This window comes from Amyelois transitella, chromosome 2 (assembly GCF_032362555.1).
Source record: "Amyelois transitella isolate CPQ chromosome 2, ilAmyTran1.1, whole genome shotgun sequence".
NCBI lineage: Eukaryota > Metazoa > Arthropoda > Insecta > Lepidoptera > Pyralidae > Amyelois > Amyelois transitella.
In genome coordinates this window covers 1,672,824-1,691,160 of record NC_083505.1, presented here as the reverse complement: position 1 = coordinate 1,691,160, position 18,337 = coordinate 1,672,824, and the positions used below count along the sequence as shown (strand labels likewise).

The following is an 18,337-nucleotide window of genomic DNA, read 5'->3' as shown; positions in this document are numbered from 1 at the left end:
CCACAGACGCTCGATTGCCAAGGCTCTGACATATTTTCTTTCTATAAAAACGAGGTGAAAATATTTTTACATACGTATATGTTCCTTGCGAAGTAGACAGAGCCAACGGCCTCGAAATGACTGGAAAGCCACGTTCAGCTGTATGGCTTAATGATAAAATTGAGATTCGAATAGTGACAGTTTGCTAGCCTACATAATCCCAAGTTTCTTTTAGTCGCTTTTTACGATCCATGGAAAACACCAGGAGTGGTAAAGTAGGTAAAATATTTTTATGATAGGTAATTAAACTGGTGAATGTGGCCTATTAGTCTTTTCAAGACTATTGGCTCTGTCTACCCCGCAAGGGATAAAGACGTGATTATATGTATGTAGGTAATAAATAATAGATGCAAGATCTAATTAACGAATTGACTGCGTTATCAACGCATAGGTTAAACCGATGGGTCTAGAGATTTAATAATTTTCATGGGTTCCTTTATGTGGTCCTTATGTGGGTAATTTCTTTTTTGCATCTTCCTAGTTGCACCCGCTGTACCTCAAAAGCCGGGAGCCACAGTATTCTCGAAACCCAATTTTTTTCACCTCCATTCCTTACCTACAGAACAAAACAATGAAGAGTTGGAGACCACAGGCGGAGACCGAAGCCGCCGCGACAGCGCCTGGGTCGGGCGCGCCACGCCGCCCACAGCCGCCTTCCCCATGCAGAACTCCAGCCACGTCAAGTTTGAGCCACCAAATGTGCCAGTTATATTCGTCCTGGGTAAGACCAGTTGATATTAAAAAAAAATTCAAATTCAAAATTTTTATTCATTACTATAGGATACTATATATCGCTTAATAATTGTCAAAACGTATGGTTTAACAACATTGGTTGACGTCAAATAAATAACTTAAAAACTAAGTTTACTACCGCTTCCAAGGCGTAAGTGCAGAAGAAGCGGTAACAAACTGCACTGCAGCATTTTCTTCAACAACGTCAACTTCACTATATTATTATTTACGTTATTATCTCTCGTATCTTTATTGTGTGCATGAGAATGTTGTGGTGCGTGAATGCCTAGATCAGATCGAGGATGTTCTGGTAAAGGCCAGGTCAAGAGTACCCGAGACCGACGAGCTTACATGATGAGAGTTATGAATGTAGATGAAGCGAAAGTAGTATGCAAGGATCGTGAAAAGTGGAAAGCTACATCTTTCCACTTTTCTCTACCTGCACCTCTGGAAGAGGCGTGATTTTGTGTGTGTATGTGTCTTTATTGTCATTATCCTAGCGTTTTGTTTTGGTTATTTATGCTAACTCCGGAGTGGACTCTAGAATAAAATTAATAAAGATTTTAATAACTGACTTTTCATTTTACGATGTTGTCGTTAATCAAATAATTGTAATCGAACTTATTCAATGATATTAAAATTTTCTTCTAGTTGGTTCCTTTTTGCTGAAAATCTAGTAATTGAGTAACTTGTCTAAAAGAATCTTTCTCCATCTGATGATGACACGCAAGTTCCGGGTTTGATCTCCGATCACATCATTATAAAAACATATTCTGATTGGTTTGATTTGGGACTTAGATAGATGTTTATTAAGTGCATAAACCTTGATATAATTTTAGGGAAAGTATAAGCTGTGTAATTTGATACCTGGATGAAAAAATCTTGTTCATTTCCAGTTTGCGTAAGTATGAGGGATTGATTGGGTGCTATAAATAATTACGCAAGTCGATTTACGAAAAGAGTTGGTGTTAATAATATTTATAAATTTTGTGTCAACCGATTCTTATTTCCTTACATTGAGATCCATACATACATATGGTCACGTCTATATCCGTTGTGGGGTAGACAGACCCAACAGTCTTGAAAAGACTGATAGGCCACGCTCAGCTATTTGTTTTAATGATAGAAATGAGATTCAAATAGTGACAGGTTGCTAGCCCATCGCCTAAAAAAAACCCAAGTTTGTAAGCCTATCCCTTAGTCGCCTTTTACAACATCCATAGGAAAGATATGAAGTGGTCCTATTCTTTTTTGTACTGGTGCCGGGAACCACACGGCATCCATTGAGATCCAAACTGACAAAAGTCATGATACGTTATAAATAAATGGTGTCTTGATCGTGGTCGCTCTCAACAGGAGGTCCAGGCAGCGGCAAGGTGACACATTGCGACAACCTGATGCAGGAGCGGCGGGGGGTCGTCCACATCAACATGACGGACCTGCTGCAGCAGTACGCCATCGGCAACGGTACATCGCTAGCTAAACATGGTTTGCACATTAGATTACGTGATGACAGTCTTGTTTTACGATTATAGCACCGAAGTTGGACAATTGGCTTATTGTTTTACGAGTATGGCACTGAAGTAAGGGAATTGGCAAGTTCTTTTGCTGGATATATTACTGGATTTAATAACTACTAGATTAACAACATGTGAAAGCGATACTTCGGGTGATAGATTTAATGGAACATTTCGGCATTGACAACAACGGTACATGAATCGCTGGTAAACTATGATAAGCACTTTAGATTACGTAGGTACACTTTTATGTAGATGACATTTTGATTTTCGGCACTGGTTATATGTTTTATAAGCTTAGCATTAAAGAGATTGGCCATTCACTGAATTCACGAGAAAGAGATGTAGAACCTTCATTCTAAAGTACCGGGGCTGCACTATTTTTAACTTAAAATAACCTAAAATACTTTAAAACAGAAGGTGGTTTTCAATTCGACCGTATTTTTTTAATATACCAAAGTTATTGTTTTATGGCAGCAATGCAGTAAACTTGTTTGGTCGGAAGTTTGTCAAAACTAGAACAATATCCCCTTGCGGCCGTTACACAAAATCTTGTGGCTCGTAGCAAACCGTAGCGTTTCGTAGAGTCAATGTAAACGTAGCTACGAAATCTCGAAGATTTTCGTAGCTCGAGCTACGAAATTATACGAAGCATTATTTTTCAACAAAATACTAGTAAAATTTAAATTTTAATGTAAATGGATTCAAGACCTTGGAACAATTTTAGCTTAAAACTTTTTATAAACAGCATTTGAATTTTAAAATGCAAATGAAGAACAAAAAGCCTTACTTCCTTGTAAAAACTAAGTTGACCCTAGTCATTTACCTACACAAAACAGGTATGAATACATTTGTCAAGAAGAGTGCGCGGAAACAAAGTAATTTAAAAATACATAGTACTTTATAATTTGATTTGTAATTACATGATTCTCGGGACACAAAATATAATATGACTATCCATCGCCCAAAAGGCATAATGACCACTTCAAATTTTTCATAATAAATATAGAGTAAAATTTTAATTGACCGAGCGAGTGAATAATACATTTTTCGTATGTATGTTTGTAACGTGTTAATTTTCGAAGCGATTGTCTGATTTTGAAGAAATTTAAGATATGTAGCAACTGTCAATAGAATTTTTGAATTCGTGGGGTTTCAAAACCGGTGAAGTAGTTTTTGAGATATTTTAAATTTTATAAGAAATTAAAGTGTTCACCAGGTCTACATTCGAGGTGAACAACTGGTATTTAATTCTTTTCTACACATTTCCACACTCTATGTACAATAAGATCTCTATGGTTGAATAGTGGTGTGCTTGCTTTATTGTATCGTGTAATTGCATGACCACTGTTTTATGCTAATGAGCACAAATGGGCAGCGTTTGAATAAATGCAGTAATGTATACTTAATTATTGTTTAGACATTTTTACTCTTACGTACTATGGATAAAAACGTATGACTATTTGTTTTTTAGCGGCAGTCTAATGAATTTACAATCGCAAAATTCATTTGGTTACACTAATATTATGCGATAAAATACTTGTTATTTTTATCGTGAGAATAACTTTAAATCTATTGAAATATAACCAGATTTATGTAAAATTGGAACCGACACAATGTGTGGCGCTAAAATACATACATACATAAAATCACGCCTCTTTCCCGGAGGGGTAGGCAGAGACTACCTCTTTCCACTTGCCACGACCTCTGCATACTTCCTTCGCTTCATCCCCAAAAAAAAAAGTGTCAAAAATATGGCGCTAAAATATGTGTCAAAATCAATAAATTTCAGCGAAACAATAACTTTTTAAATCATTCCATTTCTAACCTATATTTACAGAAAACTGCATTGTATTAATATTGTACACACAAATTAATTATCTATGCATCAAAGTGGCGTCCTGGGGTGGTGCTGAAAGATTCAAATTGTAGGTTTAGTGCCACCATGCCTCTGAGAAAATACAAGTGTCTAGTCTCAAGGACTTGAATATGTTACAAGCTATTGATTACACCAATATCTACTTTATTTCCGTGACATAGAATTTCCAATTGCTAACCAGGTGTTTTATAAATAAGTTATGAATCGAGAATAAATAAGTTGTCCGATTTGGAATAGTAGGTAATTTTGGGTCGTTCGATTTATGAATTCAATTGTTTTTTTTTTTATCTGTCTTTAAAAATTGAAATATATTTCTTATTTATGGACATAACGTGTTATTTTAAATTGTGAATTCCATAGTTTCCAGTCGTGTAATTATCAAGATAAAAGGTCGCTTGTTTTCAATTACAAGAATGTGTCGGTAATACGAGTAGCATCATCGAATTTTATAAAGAATCTTCTGATTTTAGTTTTACGTCTTGTGCAACTTATGACTTTGTGATGAAAACGATTTTATTTAGTTGAAATACCTATCTTATCTATAAGCTTTTAATCTCGATTACGAATTCGGTTGAGGTGTGTCAATTTATGAGAGGCAGAAACTTCTGATTGAAACAATCCAAACTATGCGAATCCTGACTAAAGTACCTATGTAATAGTTATGTTATGCGCGTGTATTAATTAAATATTGGACATTTGCAAAGATTGGATTATTCGAACTCAGCCTGTCGATAAAAAAAAATTACAACGCGTCATAGACTAAAAATTTTACGCGCTAACCATGAAGCGAAAATTATTAATTTATTTAATTATATTTGCTGAAATAATATACATAAGTACGTATGATTTTCAGTTTTATAATTTGTACAACAAACTATATTCTTATTACGTAACTATAAACTTTTTAGTTTGCACCAACTTTCTAAGTAAATCTTTCTAAGTTACTCGTAAATTACTTTTTCAATGAGTTAAGTCGATACAAATTAAATAAATATTTTAATTGTTATCTCATCAACAGATATGCAAGACTTCGGCACCCTATCCAGTAAGACGGTGACCGAGGTCCTGATGCTGGAGATGAAGATGGCGCCCACAGCCAAGACTTACCTGGTCTCCGGGTACCCCAGGTCTATGAGAGACGTCGCCGAATATTCTGATAAGGTTGGTCAATGCTTCCATACTTATTAATATTTAAGGATATATATATTTCACGGCCTCTGTGGCGCAGTGGCAGTACGCTTGTCTGTGACACGGCAGGTCCCGGGTTCGAATACCGGCCAGGGCATGATGAGAAACGAACTTTTTCTGATTGGCCTGGGATTTGGATGTTTATCTATATAAGTATTTATTATAAAATATAGTATCGTTGAGTTAGTATCTCGTAACACAAGTCTCGAACTTACTTCGAGGCTAACTCAATCTGTGTAATTTGTCCCGTATATATTTATGTATTTATTTATATTTATATATATTTTGTATTTGTGTATTTGAGCCGAATAAAGTCAAAACTAAGACGGATTAAAATTTTACACAAAGATATATTAAGCCTTTGGAAATTATTCAGGAAATGACATTGGGAATGAAGTCTCTGCCAAGAGCTAAACCGATAACCAAGATTTCCCTTCCATTTTTGCTTGACCGAAGATCGAACCCACTCCTTGTAATTTAAGCCCCATAGACATCTGTGCAACATCGCGCGGCTTTGCTGCATGCAACGACGCACGTGGTGGCATAGACCTTATGGTACGCGGCAAAACGCAAGCCGTCTATAGACATGTCAAATTCCCACGCGGCATGGTGATTGGGCATGGAGATTTATGCCCAAAAACCAGAGGCTGACAAATTCATTAACTACTAGAGGCCGCCCGCGACTTCGTCCGCGTAGAATTCAATTAGAAATCAATCCCACTGGAACTCCGGGATATAAAGTAGCCTATATGTCATTCTGGGTCTTCAGCTACGTATATACCTAATTTCATCGTAATCGGTTCAGTAGTTTTTGCGTGAAAGAGTAACAAACATTCATACTGACATCCTGACATACTCACAAACTTTCGCATTTATAATATTAGTAGGATTATGGACTAATCAAGACCGTCGACTGTAACCGCTCTCGGACTTCTAAAACATTTAATAAGTTTTTACCACAGAGTTGATAATTTCCCAGCGTCCCTTGCTCTGTGGTACTTACTGCCCTTGACATAAAATGGTATTTTCCGAATGTCTTCAGAATCGATTAATAAATAAGTTCCAAGTAACTGCCGGCTGGACTAACTTGGGCAATTTGAATCAATTGATCAAATTTGGTAATCATCACATTATTTACCATTTGTTATTCTTTACCTACAAGTTCAAGTTTTTTTGTATGTTATATAGATCCAAGTTTATTATTTTCACTAATGGATATATATTAAATGAGGTTTTCTTCACCCTTGCCTCAATTTTGTATGCGATCCTCTTAATGTCAGGTTGACTGGAAGAGATCCCACTTAGGGATAAGCCCGCCTTTGAACCTTAGTGTGAAATTAAAGCTAGTAAATAAATAATATGCCGTGTGGTTCCCGGGACTCTATAGAATGGGACCGCTCCATTTTTTTCATCTCCAGGGATGTTGAATGAGGCGACTAAGGGATATGCTAATAAGCTCGGGACTCTCCTTGTAGCCGATGGGCTAGCAACCTGTCACTATATGAATGTCAATTCGACCATGAAACCATACAGCTGAACGTGGCCTTTTAGTCTTTCCAAGACTGTTGGCTGTCTACCCCAAGTCACGTCTATATCCCTTGCTGTCTACCCCCAGCAATATACACATGATCATATGTATGTATCTTGATCAAATTAAGGACGTCCTGGTAAAGGGTCAGGTCAAAAGTACCCGAAACCGCCGAGCTTGCACTAAGAGATTTATGAATGTGGATGGAGCGAAGGAAGTATGCAGAGATCGTGGCAAGTGGAAAGAGGTAGTCTCTGCCTACCCCTCCGGGAAAGTGGCGTGATTTTATGTATGTATGTATAATATACATACATACATAAAATCACTATTTATTTACAAACATACATATACATTGTATATGTATGTTTGTAAATAAATAATTACCTACTACATTTTATCCAGTTCCTCGCGAGTCTTTCTAGCTAATTGCCTCTGACAGAGATATGTGGCGTTCCATTTTAATTGTCCCAGGAGGCTCGACTCGTGCCGTAGCCATTTTAATTATCTAGAAATCATGGGGTCAAATGCAAATGTCAAAAGATGCAGCCTCAACAACAATTGAAAAGAATATTGCTGAAACAAAAAGATAGGTTTACTTAGTTTGGTTAAGTATCAACTACTTACATGTTGCCTTAATTAAGTTCCGAATTAAGAATCCAATTTTAGAATAACATTGCTAAAAGAATACTGAAAAGACACCTGATACTGAAACTTCTGAATGCATTTTGCTAAAATGCGTGATAGTTATGAAGTGGACGTTGTTGAAGAAAATGCTGCAGTGCTGTTTGTTACCGCTTCTGCATTGACGGTTTGCGTACGGCAGTAAACATAGTTTTAGGTAATTTATTTGACGTCAACCAATGTTGTGAAACCAAGAGATGTGACTATTATTAAGTGATGTTGAAGTGTCCCATAATAATGAATAAAAGTTTTTAATTTGAATTTAACATGATTCGACACGTTCGAGATGAAATAATGGTACGTTACGTGCGCTTTTAATACCTGTAATTAAAATAGTATGTATATTTAAATATACCCATAGATGTAATATAATGAAACGCGAATGTTTAAAATCAGTTAAGTATAATGTAAGGTTTGAGGTTTGAGACACCTACGTACTTACCATCCGTTCAAGAGGGGTTACTGTACTACAAACAATGTAAATACATAAATAGGTATTACAGGTATTTATTGCGAACTCATTCTCCGATTGACTGAGTCAGATCTATTCATTAAATACCAGTTTGCAGTACTTATAACCTTTGATTTTTATAGGCCTCGCCAGTATACACTTTGAGACCATGATTCACATTTTGAGATACGGTTCTTTATATTTACTGTTATTGATGAAAGATATTGATCTTTCAATTCATATATAAATAAACTCACGCCTTTTTTTCCGGAGGTGTAGGCAGAGACTTCGTCTTTCCACTTGCCACTTTCAATTATGAGACTTTTTTATTTATATATTTATGTACATCAAGAAAAAAAGTAAGAATAGAATTTTATTTATCTTGCTCTGCGCCAACGCCAATCTCCTGTTTGGTTTCCTTCCACCCAAAGGTTGACTGGAAGAGATTGCATTAGAGATAAGTCCGCCTTTGTACCATCTCTATCTGTTTTATGTTGTTTTGTATGTTTTACTCTTATGGTGCAATAAAGAGTTTTACCTATCTACCGAGGTATCTAAAGATAAATTTATTAAAAGGGCCACTTACTTAATTCTTGAGAAATTTCCTCCAGTAGGCCCTACCATCAGACCTTATTTAAAAGTGTACAATAGTTGACTCTCGCTGATACGCCTCGCAATGTACACTTAAAGGCTATGATTCACACATGTTTAAAGATCAATAGGATTATTACACATCAGTTCAATTCATGCGATAAAAGGCGACTTAGGGATAGGCTTACAAACTTGGGATTCTTTTTTAGGCTTTGAGTTAGCAACCTATCACTATTTGAATCTCAATTCTATCATTAAGCCAAATAGCTGAACGTGGCCGTTCAGTCTTTACAAGACTGTTGGCTCTGTCTACCCCGCTAGGGATATAGACGTGACCATATGTATGTATGTATGTTCAATACATGAACAGGTTTCTTTCATTATTTATTCACTCGAGCACCGGCATAAAAATGATTGACAATGATTTCTCCCACCAGATCCAGACAATATCTGGCGTAGTACTCGTCAGTTGGCGCCAAAGGGTCCTGGAGCGGCAGATCGAGTACGGAGCTCGCCTGGGCCACGTGGTGCTCAGCCTCGCCAGAATGGAGCTGAACAACTTCTACAGGAACGTAATGCCGGTGGCCGATTACTTCGACCAGAGCAATATGCTGGTAGCTGTGAGTAAACTTTTCCTTTTTTTGTATCTATTTTAGTCAGATTCTACGGTTGAAGAAATTTTGCAAGCGCGACTTAGACTTTGTGAACAGCGCCATCTATTGGCGTTCAGTCTTGTGGTTTGGTCGTGAATGTAGATTGTAGAGAGCGCCATCTGTTGCGTATTGTAGCCAGCCCCCGTAGTATGCGCGCGACGTTTTTATCGTGCGCAAAACTATCGCTGTTTCGCTTTTTATTATGACATAAAACGGGTCAGCGATAGTTTTCCGCGCGATCGGATACGGTGTTTCGATTTGCGACGACCATGTTGGTTATCTATTTATTAATCTTAAATTTAATTGTACGGGCACACGTGCGATAAGAAATTGTCAGAAACATAGTATTAACGGCTACATAGGTACACAATAAAAGGGTTACAATGATAGAAAATCAACTCATTAAATTCTCGAGAATCCATTAACAAATCGTTGTTACGGCTAACATTCGCGACAATGTACACAAACGTACCCGATACTTACCTCATAAACTATGCAACCGCCCCGCAATTTGTACAACAACCATCTTTATAACCCTATAATTTCACAAAACCTAGCTCTTTCCTCGGTGTTTACTTGTCTATACAAAATAGGGTAGGGTGATCGAACTATTTGAATTTTTCAATGTTATTGATTCGATAATTTGATTAAATATTAGCTGGACGTCTGAAACCAGGTTGATGTTAAAAATTTTCACATCTAGATACTAATATTATAAAGCTGAAGAGTTTGTTTGTTTGTTTGAACGCGCTAATCTCAGGAACTACTGGTTCAAATTGAAAAATTCTTTTTGTATTGAATAGACCATTATCGAGGATGGCTTTAGTCTACATGACATCAGGCTGAAACTGTAAGGAGCAAAGAAATAATGGAATATGTGAAAAAAACGGGGAAAATTATTCATCCTTGAGGACTTTAATGTTGCCCAAAATAACTATTCCACGCGTACGAAGTTGCGGGCACAGCTAGTTATGAATATTTATGATCCTATAAAAACTTTATAATATTAAAATGCCTCGGGAGTAGCCTAGGTATAGTACTTTACTTTATCGTTATTAGTATTAGTAGATACCTGAAGCTGCACGTGGCCTACCAGTCTTATTGAGATGGTTGGCTCTGTCTACCTCGTAAAAAGCCGTGATTATATATATATATATACCTACGTAAACACTTTACTTTTTATACAAGTTTCTTCACTCTGCTGTTTCTCATTGAAATAGAATTTAACTAATTTCTGAGTAACACTATGCAATTTACATACATACTATACTTATATATAGTCAGGTCTAAATTCCTTGCGGGGTAGACAGGGCCAACAGTCTTGAAAAGTCCGAAAGGCCACGTTCAGCTGCGAAATATGAAGAAAACAATCGTTCAAAAATCTGCACATTTAGGCAACTGAATAATTACCGTGAATATAGCTGAGTTTTGTTTTTCTAATTAAGGGTTCAGAGTAGGGAGTGACTTGACTTGTTAATTACCTGAATTAACCATTCTGAATGTTGGCCAAAGGCAGACGGTCTTTTATCTCTTCAGAAGTTTGTCATCTTCAGAAGAAAATCAAGTGGATTAAAATAAATAAATATACACGGGACAAACTACACGTAAGTGCCGTGTGGTTCCCGGCACCAATACAAAAAAGAATAGGACCTCTCCATCTCTTTCCCATGGATGTCGTAAAAGGCGACTAAGGGATAGGTTTACAAACTTGGGATTCTTTTTTAGGCGATGGGCTAGCAACCTGTCACTATTTGAATCTCAATTATATCATTAAGCCAAATAGCTGAACGTGGCCATTCAGTCTTTTCAAGACTGGTGGCTCTGTCTACCCCGCAAGGGATATAGACGTGACCATATGTATGTATGTAGAAACTACACAGATTCAGTTAGCTTCGAAGTTAATTCGAAACTTGTGTTACGAGATACTAACACAACGATACTTTATTTTTATTATACCTAACAGCTTATATAGATAAACATCAAAGACCCAGGCCAATCAGAGTACGTTCGTTTCTCATCATGCCCTAGCCGGGATTCGAACCCAGCACCTCCGGTGTCACAGACAAGCGCACTACCGCTGCGCCACAGAGGCCGTCACGACCATTAACAATGGAAAGGATAACATTATATTTAGCACTTCTGACAGTCAATAATAATCTCGTACAACAAAATAGACTTACGGAAGTTGAACGTAAACAAACCATTGTCATTTGTCGCAATCGATGGCCAACCGATCGATGTTTCGGTCAACGAGCAATGTCACATACAATCACAGAGCACTGAACTGTCTGCTTTGTTCTGTAGACAGCAGAAACGATGGCTCTCACTTGACATTTGATATACACACATAGGTATATATACATACATACATATAACCACGTCTATATCCCTTGCGGGGTAGACAGAGCCAACAGTCTTGTAAAGACTGATAGGCCACGTTCAGCTATTTGGCTTTAAGATAGAATTGAGATTCAAATAGTGACAGGTTGCTAACACATCGCCTTAAAAAAAATTCGAAGTTTGTAAGCATATCCCTTAGTCGCCTTTTACGACATCCATGGGAAAGAGGATGGAGTGGTCCTATTCTTTTATGTATTGGTGCCAGGAACCACACGGTATCTATCTATCTGTTTAGCCCTGAAAAAAATCGAGATAATATACATACATAGGACTAATTAATCCGATTTCTTTGGTTTAACCCCCAAGACGATGTGTTTGAAGAGAAAGCAAATAACCATTTAAATCCCTTTTGCGTGAGGCAGTAATGTGCGGGCCACGACACGATAAGTGATTTTCATATCGTGATGTAGCACGTTTAGCTTCAGGTGTGTAAGGCCACGAAAAAGGGCAATACCGCTAGTTTTAATAACGTGGGCGTTGACGCGTAACCGTTATCGCAACGCAACTGTTGTCGCGATTTTTGACATGCCATTTCCCGATTATCTGCAATGTTTATAAGTTATGGCCGTGCGGTACCCGGCACCAATACAAAAAAGAATTGGACCGCTCCATCTCTTTCCCATGGATGTCGTAAAAGGCGACTAAGGGATAGGCTTACAAACTTGGGACTCTTTTCTAGGCGATGGGTTAGCAACCTGTCACTATTTGAAACTCAATTCTACATATAATTAAGCCAAATAGCTGAACGTGGCCATTCAGTCTCTTCAAGACTGTTGGCTCTGTCTACCCCGCAAGGGATATAGACGAGACCATGTGTATGTATGTTGTTTATAAGTTAATTAAATGTTCTGCTTTCACTCGCATATATTGAATTTCAGCAAATGTTCCTGCTTACATACATAAAAATCAGCCATTTTCCCGATGGGGTAGAAGTGACTAGATATTTTCACTTGTCACGATCCCTGCTTAAGTGCTTATCTCTTTCGCTACATCCACATAATTATAATCATTTTTATCTAGAATTGTGATAAGTAATATTTTCTGCGGTTTAATTATACAAAAACTGGTTTTCTACTGTCTGACCGCTTAGTACCGTAGACCGTAAGGGTTAATTTTCGTAAAACTTACAGAAATCTCAATTCTATCATCATTAAGCTAAACAGCTGAATGTGGCCTATCAGTCTCTTCAAAACTGTAGGCTCTGTCTACCCCGCAAGGGATATAGACGTGTTGATATGTATTTATGTATGTATGTCTACAAAAATTCCTTAAAAAAAAAATCAAGCAAATCACGATACACAAGGATTCTTTTTCGACATAAAACCTGACCGTTGATCCGTACGATCAAAACAAAACTGTCATCAATTATTCAACTGAAGCTATATAGATTCCTCATATTATCAAAGACACTATTCAGGCTTAATTTGCCTAATAGGCCAGGGCTGGACGACAGAACGAGATATGTCCAAAATAGTTTTACACGATAATAGAACTTGACTGCTTGAATATAAAGTGAAAAATCGTATAAATTGATATTCCAGCTCTCCAATTATTGGTGCGTTGAATATTTGACAACTTCCAGAACTGACGATGACAAAAGTAGCGATGACGAACCTGGCAAAGTATAGGTTTTTTGTTGACTCGTGTATATTTAATACTAGTTTTTGTCCGGAGTTTCCTTTAAGGGGATTTCCAGATATCAAAATAAGTTAAATTGCAATAGTAAATCTACTTACCTACACTATCTACTGTGGTAAATTTCATTAAAATCTGCTCCAACTTTTGTATAGGTCAATTGATTTAAAAACAAAATACATATGTTTTTTCTTAATAAAATAATGTATTATTATCTACATACATACATACATATAATCACGTCTATATCCATTGCGGGGTAGACAGAGCCAACAGTCTTGAAAAGACTCAAAGGCCACGTTCAGCTGTTTGGTTTTATAATAGAATTGAGATTCAAATAGTGACAGGTAACAAGTCCATTGCCTATAATAAGAATCCCAAATTTATAAACCTATCTCTTAGTCATATTTACGACATCCATGGGAAAGAAATGGAGTAGTTCTATTATTTTTCTATTGGTGCCGGGAACCACACGGCACTACCTATCTTGATTGTAAATTAGCGAAATCTACACATTCGAAAAAACAAATGAAATAGAATCACTGCCAATGAATATCATCAGATACCGATACGATTTTTATCGTCTAGTAACCGTAAAATAAATTAAAAACCTTTTTTTTTAAACAGCAAAATGTGTAAAGGCTCCATTCATACTGTCATTGATTTATTTTATTACAAATAACGTGCCGTGTGGTTCCCCGCACCAATAGGAAAAAGAATTGGACCACTCCATCTCTTTCCCGTGGACGTCGTAAAAGGCGACTAAGGGATAGGATCATAAATTGGGATTCTTCCTTTAGGGGACAGGCTAGCAACCTGTCACTATTTGAATCTCAATTCTATCGTTAAGCCAAGCAGCCGAACCTGGCCCATTAGTCTTTTTAAGACTGTCGGCTCTGTCTACCCCGCAAGGGATAAAATTCAAAAATTCAAAAAAACAATTCAAATTTTTTTATTCATTATTATAGGATATTATTATATCGCTTAATAATTGTCTTATGGTTTAACAACTTGGTTGACGTCAAATAAATTACTTAAAAACTAAGTTTACTGCCGCTTCCAAGGCGTCAGTGCAGAAGAAGCGGTAACAAACTGCACTGCAGCATTTTCTTCAACAACGTCAACTTCACAATATTAAATTATACTTAGAATAGAATGTGGACGGGAGAATACATTGTTCACGGGAGATTTATATATTTATGAGATTTAATATTGAAATAAGAAAAATATATATATATATATATTTTATGGATTGCCAATTTTAAAAAGATTTATGTACAGAGTGTACTGAAATTTTGATTTAAGTTCAAATTAAACTACAATTAATTACGAGGTTCCTGTGCCAAGCTCGAGCCAGATGTTTTTATCTATATAGACGACGTAGACGGATATAGACGTGAAGTGATTTATGTATGTAACATCGTATTTTGAACACAGCTCAACGTAGAAAATCCTATCGGAATTCTCCTTTATAGAGAGGGTAGTTAAAAGCAATAGCAATCAATACCAGACCGCAAACTAGATTGAAAATGCCAGTAGAACCACAACAGCTCGCGAAATTATAAGACAGTACATTCACAGCGGCTGATTTTACTTTATATATTTCTTTACCGTGTGGTTCCCGACACCAATAGATGGGATAGTTTTATGGGATAAGTCCGCCATTGCAAGTGATTTGTTTCTTTTATTTTCCATAGACTTACTATTTTACATGTAGTTACAGGAATAGAAAAGGGTATGTTGAGATGGTTCGGTCATGTGGAGAGGTTGAATGAAAACAGGTTGACTAAGCAGATAAACATGGAGGGTGTGGAGGGAAAGGTCGGAGTGGGAAGACCTAGACGAACGTATCTTGATCAAATTAACGACGTCCTGGTAAAAGGTCAGGTCAAAAGTACCCGAAACCGCCGAGCTTGCATGAAGAAAGTTATGAATGTGGATGAAGCGAAGGAAATATGCAGAGATCGTGGCAAGTAGAAGGAGGTATTCTCTGTCTACCCCTCCGGGAAAGAGGCGTGATTTTATATATGTATGTATGTACTTACTATTTTCTTGTTACTGTGTAAATTTCTATGCAATAAAGATATTACAAACAAACAAACAAACAATAGAATTGGACCACTCCATCTCGTTCCCGTGGATGTCATGAAAGGGACTAGTAAGGGATGTGACTTATAAACTCGGGATTCTTCTTTAAGGCGATGGGCTAGCAACCTGTCACTATTTGAATCTCAATTCTCTCATTATGCTTAATAAGAGAATTGAGATTTAAATAAATAGTGACAGGTCTATATCCCTTGCGGGGTAGACAGAACCAACAGTCTTGAAGACACTGATAGGTCACGTTCACCTGTTTGGCTTTATGATAGAATTGAGATTCAATTAGTGACAAGTTGCTAGCCCGTCGCCTAAAATAAGAATCCCAAGTTAAAAAGCCTAACCCTTAGTCAAACCTGTCAAAGTTGGAAAAAAAAATATTGAGGAATCACCAAAAAATAAAGGAAAGAAACTATAGCCAATACTACCTTACAAAATGAAAAAGCACGTATGTTTTTGCCGATTCCCCCTTCACCGCTAAATTGGTATGCAAATTACCGTTATTACTGTGGACTTGACCATCGATTGTTTGAAAATTAATTCCATAAGGGCAGACATTATGAACTTGACTTAGTAATGGAAGTATAATTTCTTTTTTTTCTCTTTTAATCGCTATCTTTGTAATTATTTAATCTTTAGCATTTACAAACATCGATTTCTTTTTCATATGGAGAAATAAAAGATAAAAGTTAAATGTATAGCCACTAGTGGTTCTTATAGGCGATTAGCTAGCATACATACATACATATTATCACGTCTATATCCCTAGCGGGGTAGACAGAGCCAACAGTCTTGAAAGACTGATAAGCCACTTGCTCTGCTGTTTGTCGTAATGATAAAATTGAGATTCAAATACTTAGCGACAGGTTGCTAGCCCATCGCTTAAAAGAAGAATCCCAAGTTTATAAGCCTATCCCTTAGTTGCCTTTTGCGACATCCTTGGGGAAGAGACGGGGTGGCCCTATCCTTTCTTCTATTGGTGCCGTAAAACTACACGGCACCAAAAAGCTGGCAACCCCCCTAATTTCAGCAATAAGCGCATTCAGCTTCCATTATCAGCTTCAAAGTTACAACAAGTCGCTCTGTCTAATTTACCTTTCCTACTTTGATCACAAACGCAATAAAGAGTTTATGTTTCACGATTTAAAAGTTTTTTGTGCCGTGTGGTTCCCGGCACCAATACAAAAAAGAACAGGACCACTCCATCCCTTTCCCATGGATGTCGTAAAAGGCGACTAAGGGATAGGCTTATGTATGTATGTATTTTAGAATATATAGTTCTTTCCTTCCAAATTCAGTCTCACAAAGTTCAGTAGACAAATTGGTGGGTATGTACCGTACAGTATACATAATAGAATCCTGCCTACCCGGTCAGACGTGAGAACGGCGCACGTGTTCAGCTTGAGCCGTGAAAATTTAATGGCATTGGATCAAACTCTATAAAACATCATAAGTTCTTTTTACATCGATATAGAAGTGCCGTGTGGTTCCCGGCACCAATAAAAAAAAAGAATAGGACCACTCCATCTCGTTCCCATGGATGTCGTAAAAGGCGACTAAGGGAAAGGCTTATAAACACGGGATTCTTCTTTTAGGCGATGGGCTAGCAACCTGTCACTATTTGAATCTCAATTCCATCATAAAGCCAAACAGCTGAACGTGGCCTATCAGTCTTTTCAAGACTGTTGGCTCTGTCTACCCCGCAAGGGATATAGACGTGATTATATGTATGTATGTATATAGAAGCTTAATGATGGAATTGAGATTCAATAGTGACAGGTTGCTTGCCCGTCCGCCTAAAAGAAGGATAAATAGATAAATATATACGGGATACATTACACAGATTGAGTTCGCCTCGAAGTAAGTTTGAGACTTGTGTTACGAGATACTAATTCAACGATACAATATTTTATAATAAAAACTAATATTATAGGTAAACATCCATGACCCAGGCTAATCAGAAAAAGTTCTTTTCTCGTCCTGGCCGGGATTTGAACACGGGACCTACGTTTGACGCAGACAAGCGCACTACCGCTGAGCAACAGAGGGCGTCAATCCCAAGAAATCCCAAGAAAAAAAATCCCAAAAGAATCCCAAGTTTATGAGCCTATCCCTTAGTCGCGTCAACGATCCATGGAAAAGAGATGGAGGGGTCCTATTACTTTTTTGTATTAGTGCCAGGAAAAACACGTAAAATATCGATTGATTATTATGTGAAATAACATTTTATTATTGACGTGATCGACCGCCGTCCATGTTCATGAATTTTTACTTGAAACAACTGTTGACCTGAATTACTTCAGTTTCTTATGAAATACGAAAAATTAACGACGTGATATTTCGTCATACAAATAGTGAAATATATAATCTATCATCGAGCCAAAAAGCTGAACGTGGCCTGTCAGTCTTTTCAAGACTGTTGGCTAATTAAAAAAAAACACTGATAGTTATGAATCAAAAAGTTATAGATTTTGTTGCTGTCCATAGTCTTGCACGTTATATTATTATTTTAAAAGTACTGTGTAATAATGTATAATTAGATATAATAGATATAAATTAAAATCTTTAATTAGAAATGTTTCTTTAAGTATTACCTTGTAATTACCGCGGAAGCCTTGATTCTATTAAATTTCTATAATTGTCTATTATGTGTACTTATACGCTTTATGTTATCTGAATACTTATTTTTTGTTTGTTAATCTTTTTGTAATTGTTAAAGTCGTTGATGGTCGGACGGTTAAGTTACCCGAGTTTAACGCCGTGATAATTTTAGTGTAGATACTTTTTCTCAAATATTTTTTTTGTTACCTATATTTCAAAGACATGATTCAGTCCAATAATCAACAGTAATAAATAAAAGTCACAAGCAACCTCTAAAATATAACTTAAATCATATATATATTATTTAATAAGGTATATTTATTATTAGTACAGCTTAAATACATT

The 18,337-nt window shown here is 36.8% G+C and overlaps 1 protein-coding gene across 1 annotated transcript in view; it reads left to right on the top strand.

The window, feature by feature from the left end:
- The window catches only part of LOC106142966 (adenylate kinase isoenzyme 5), a 28,915-nt gene that overhangs the window by 1,009 nt on the left and 9,569 nt on the right, over nt 1-18,337 (top strand). The window contains exons 2-5 of the mRNA XM_060945387.1: nt 602-760; nt 2,128-2,238; nt 5,186-5,328; nt 9,044-9,226. Of these exons, the coding sequence (XP_060801370.1) occupies nt 602-760; nt 2,128-2,238; nt 5,186-5,328; nt 9,044-9,226 (596 nt within the window). The remainder of the gene's footprint in view (nt 1-601; nt 761-2,127; nt 2,239-5,185; nt 5,329-9,043; nt 9,227-18,337) is intronic.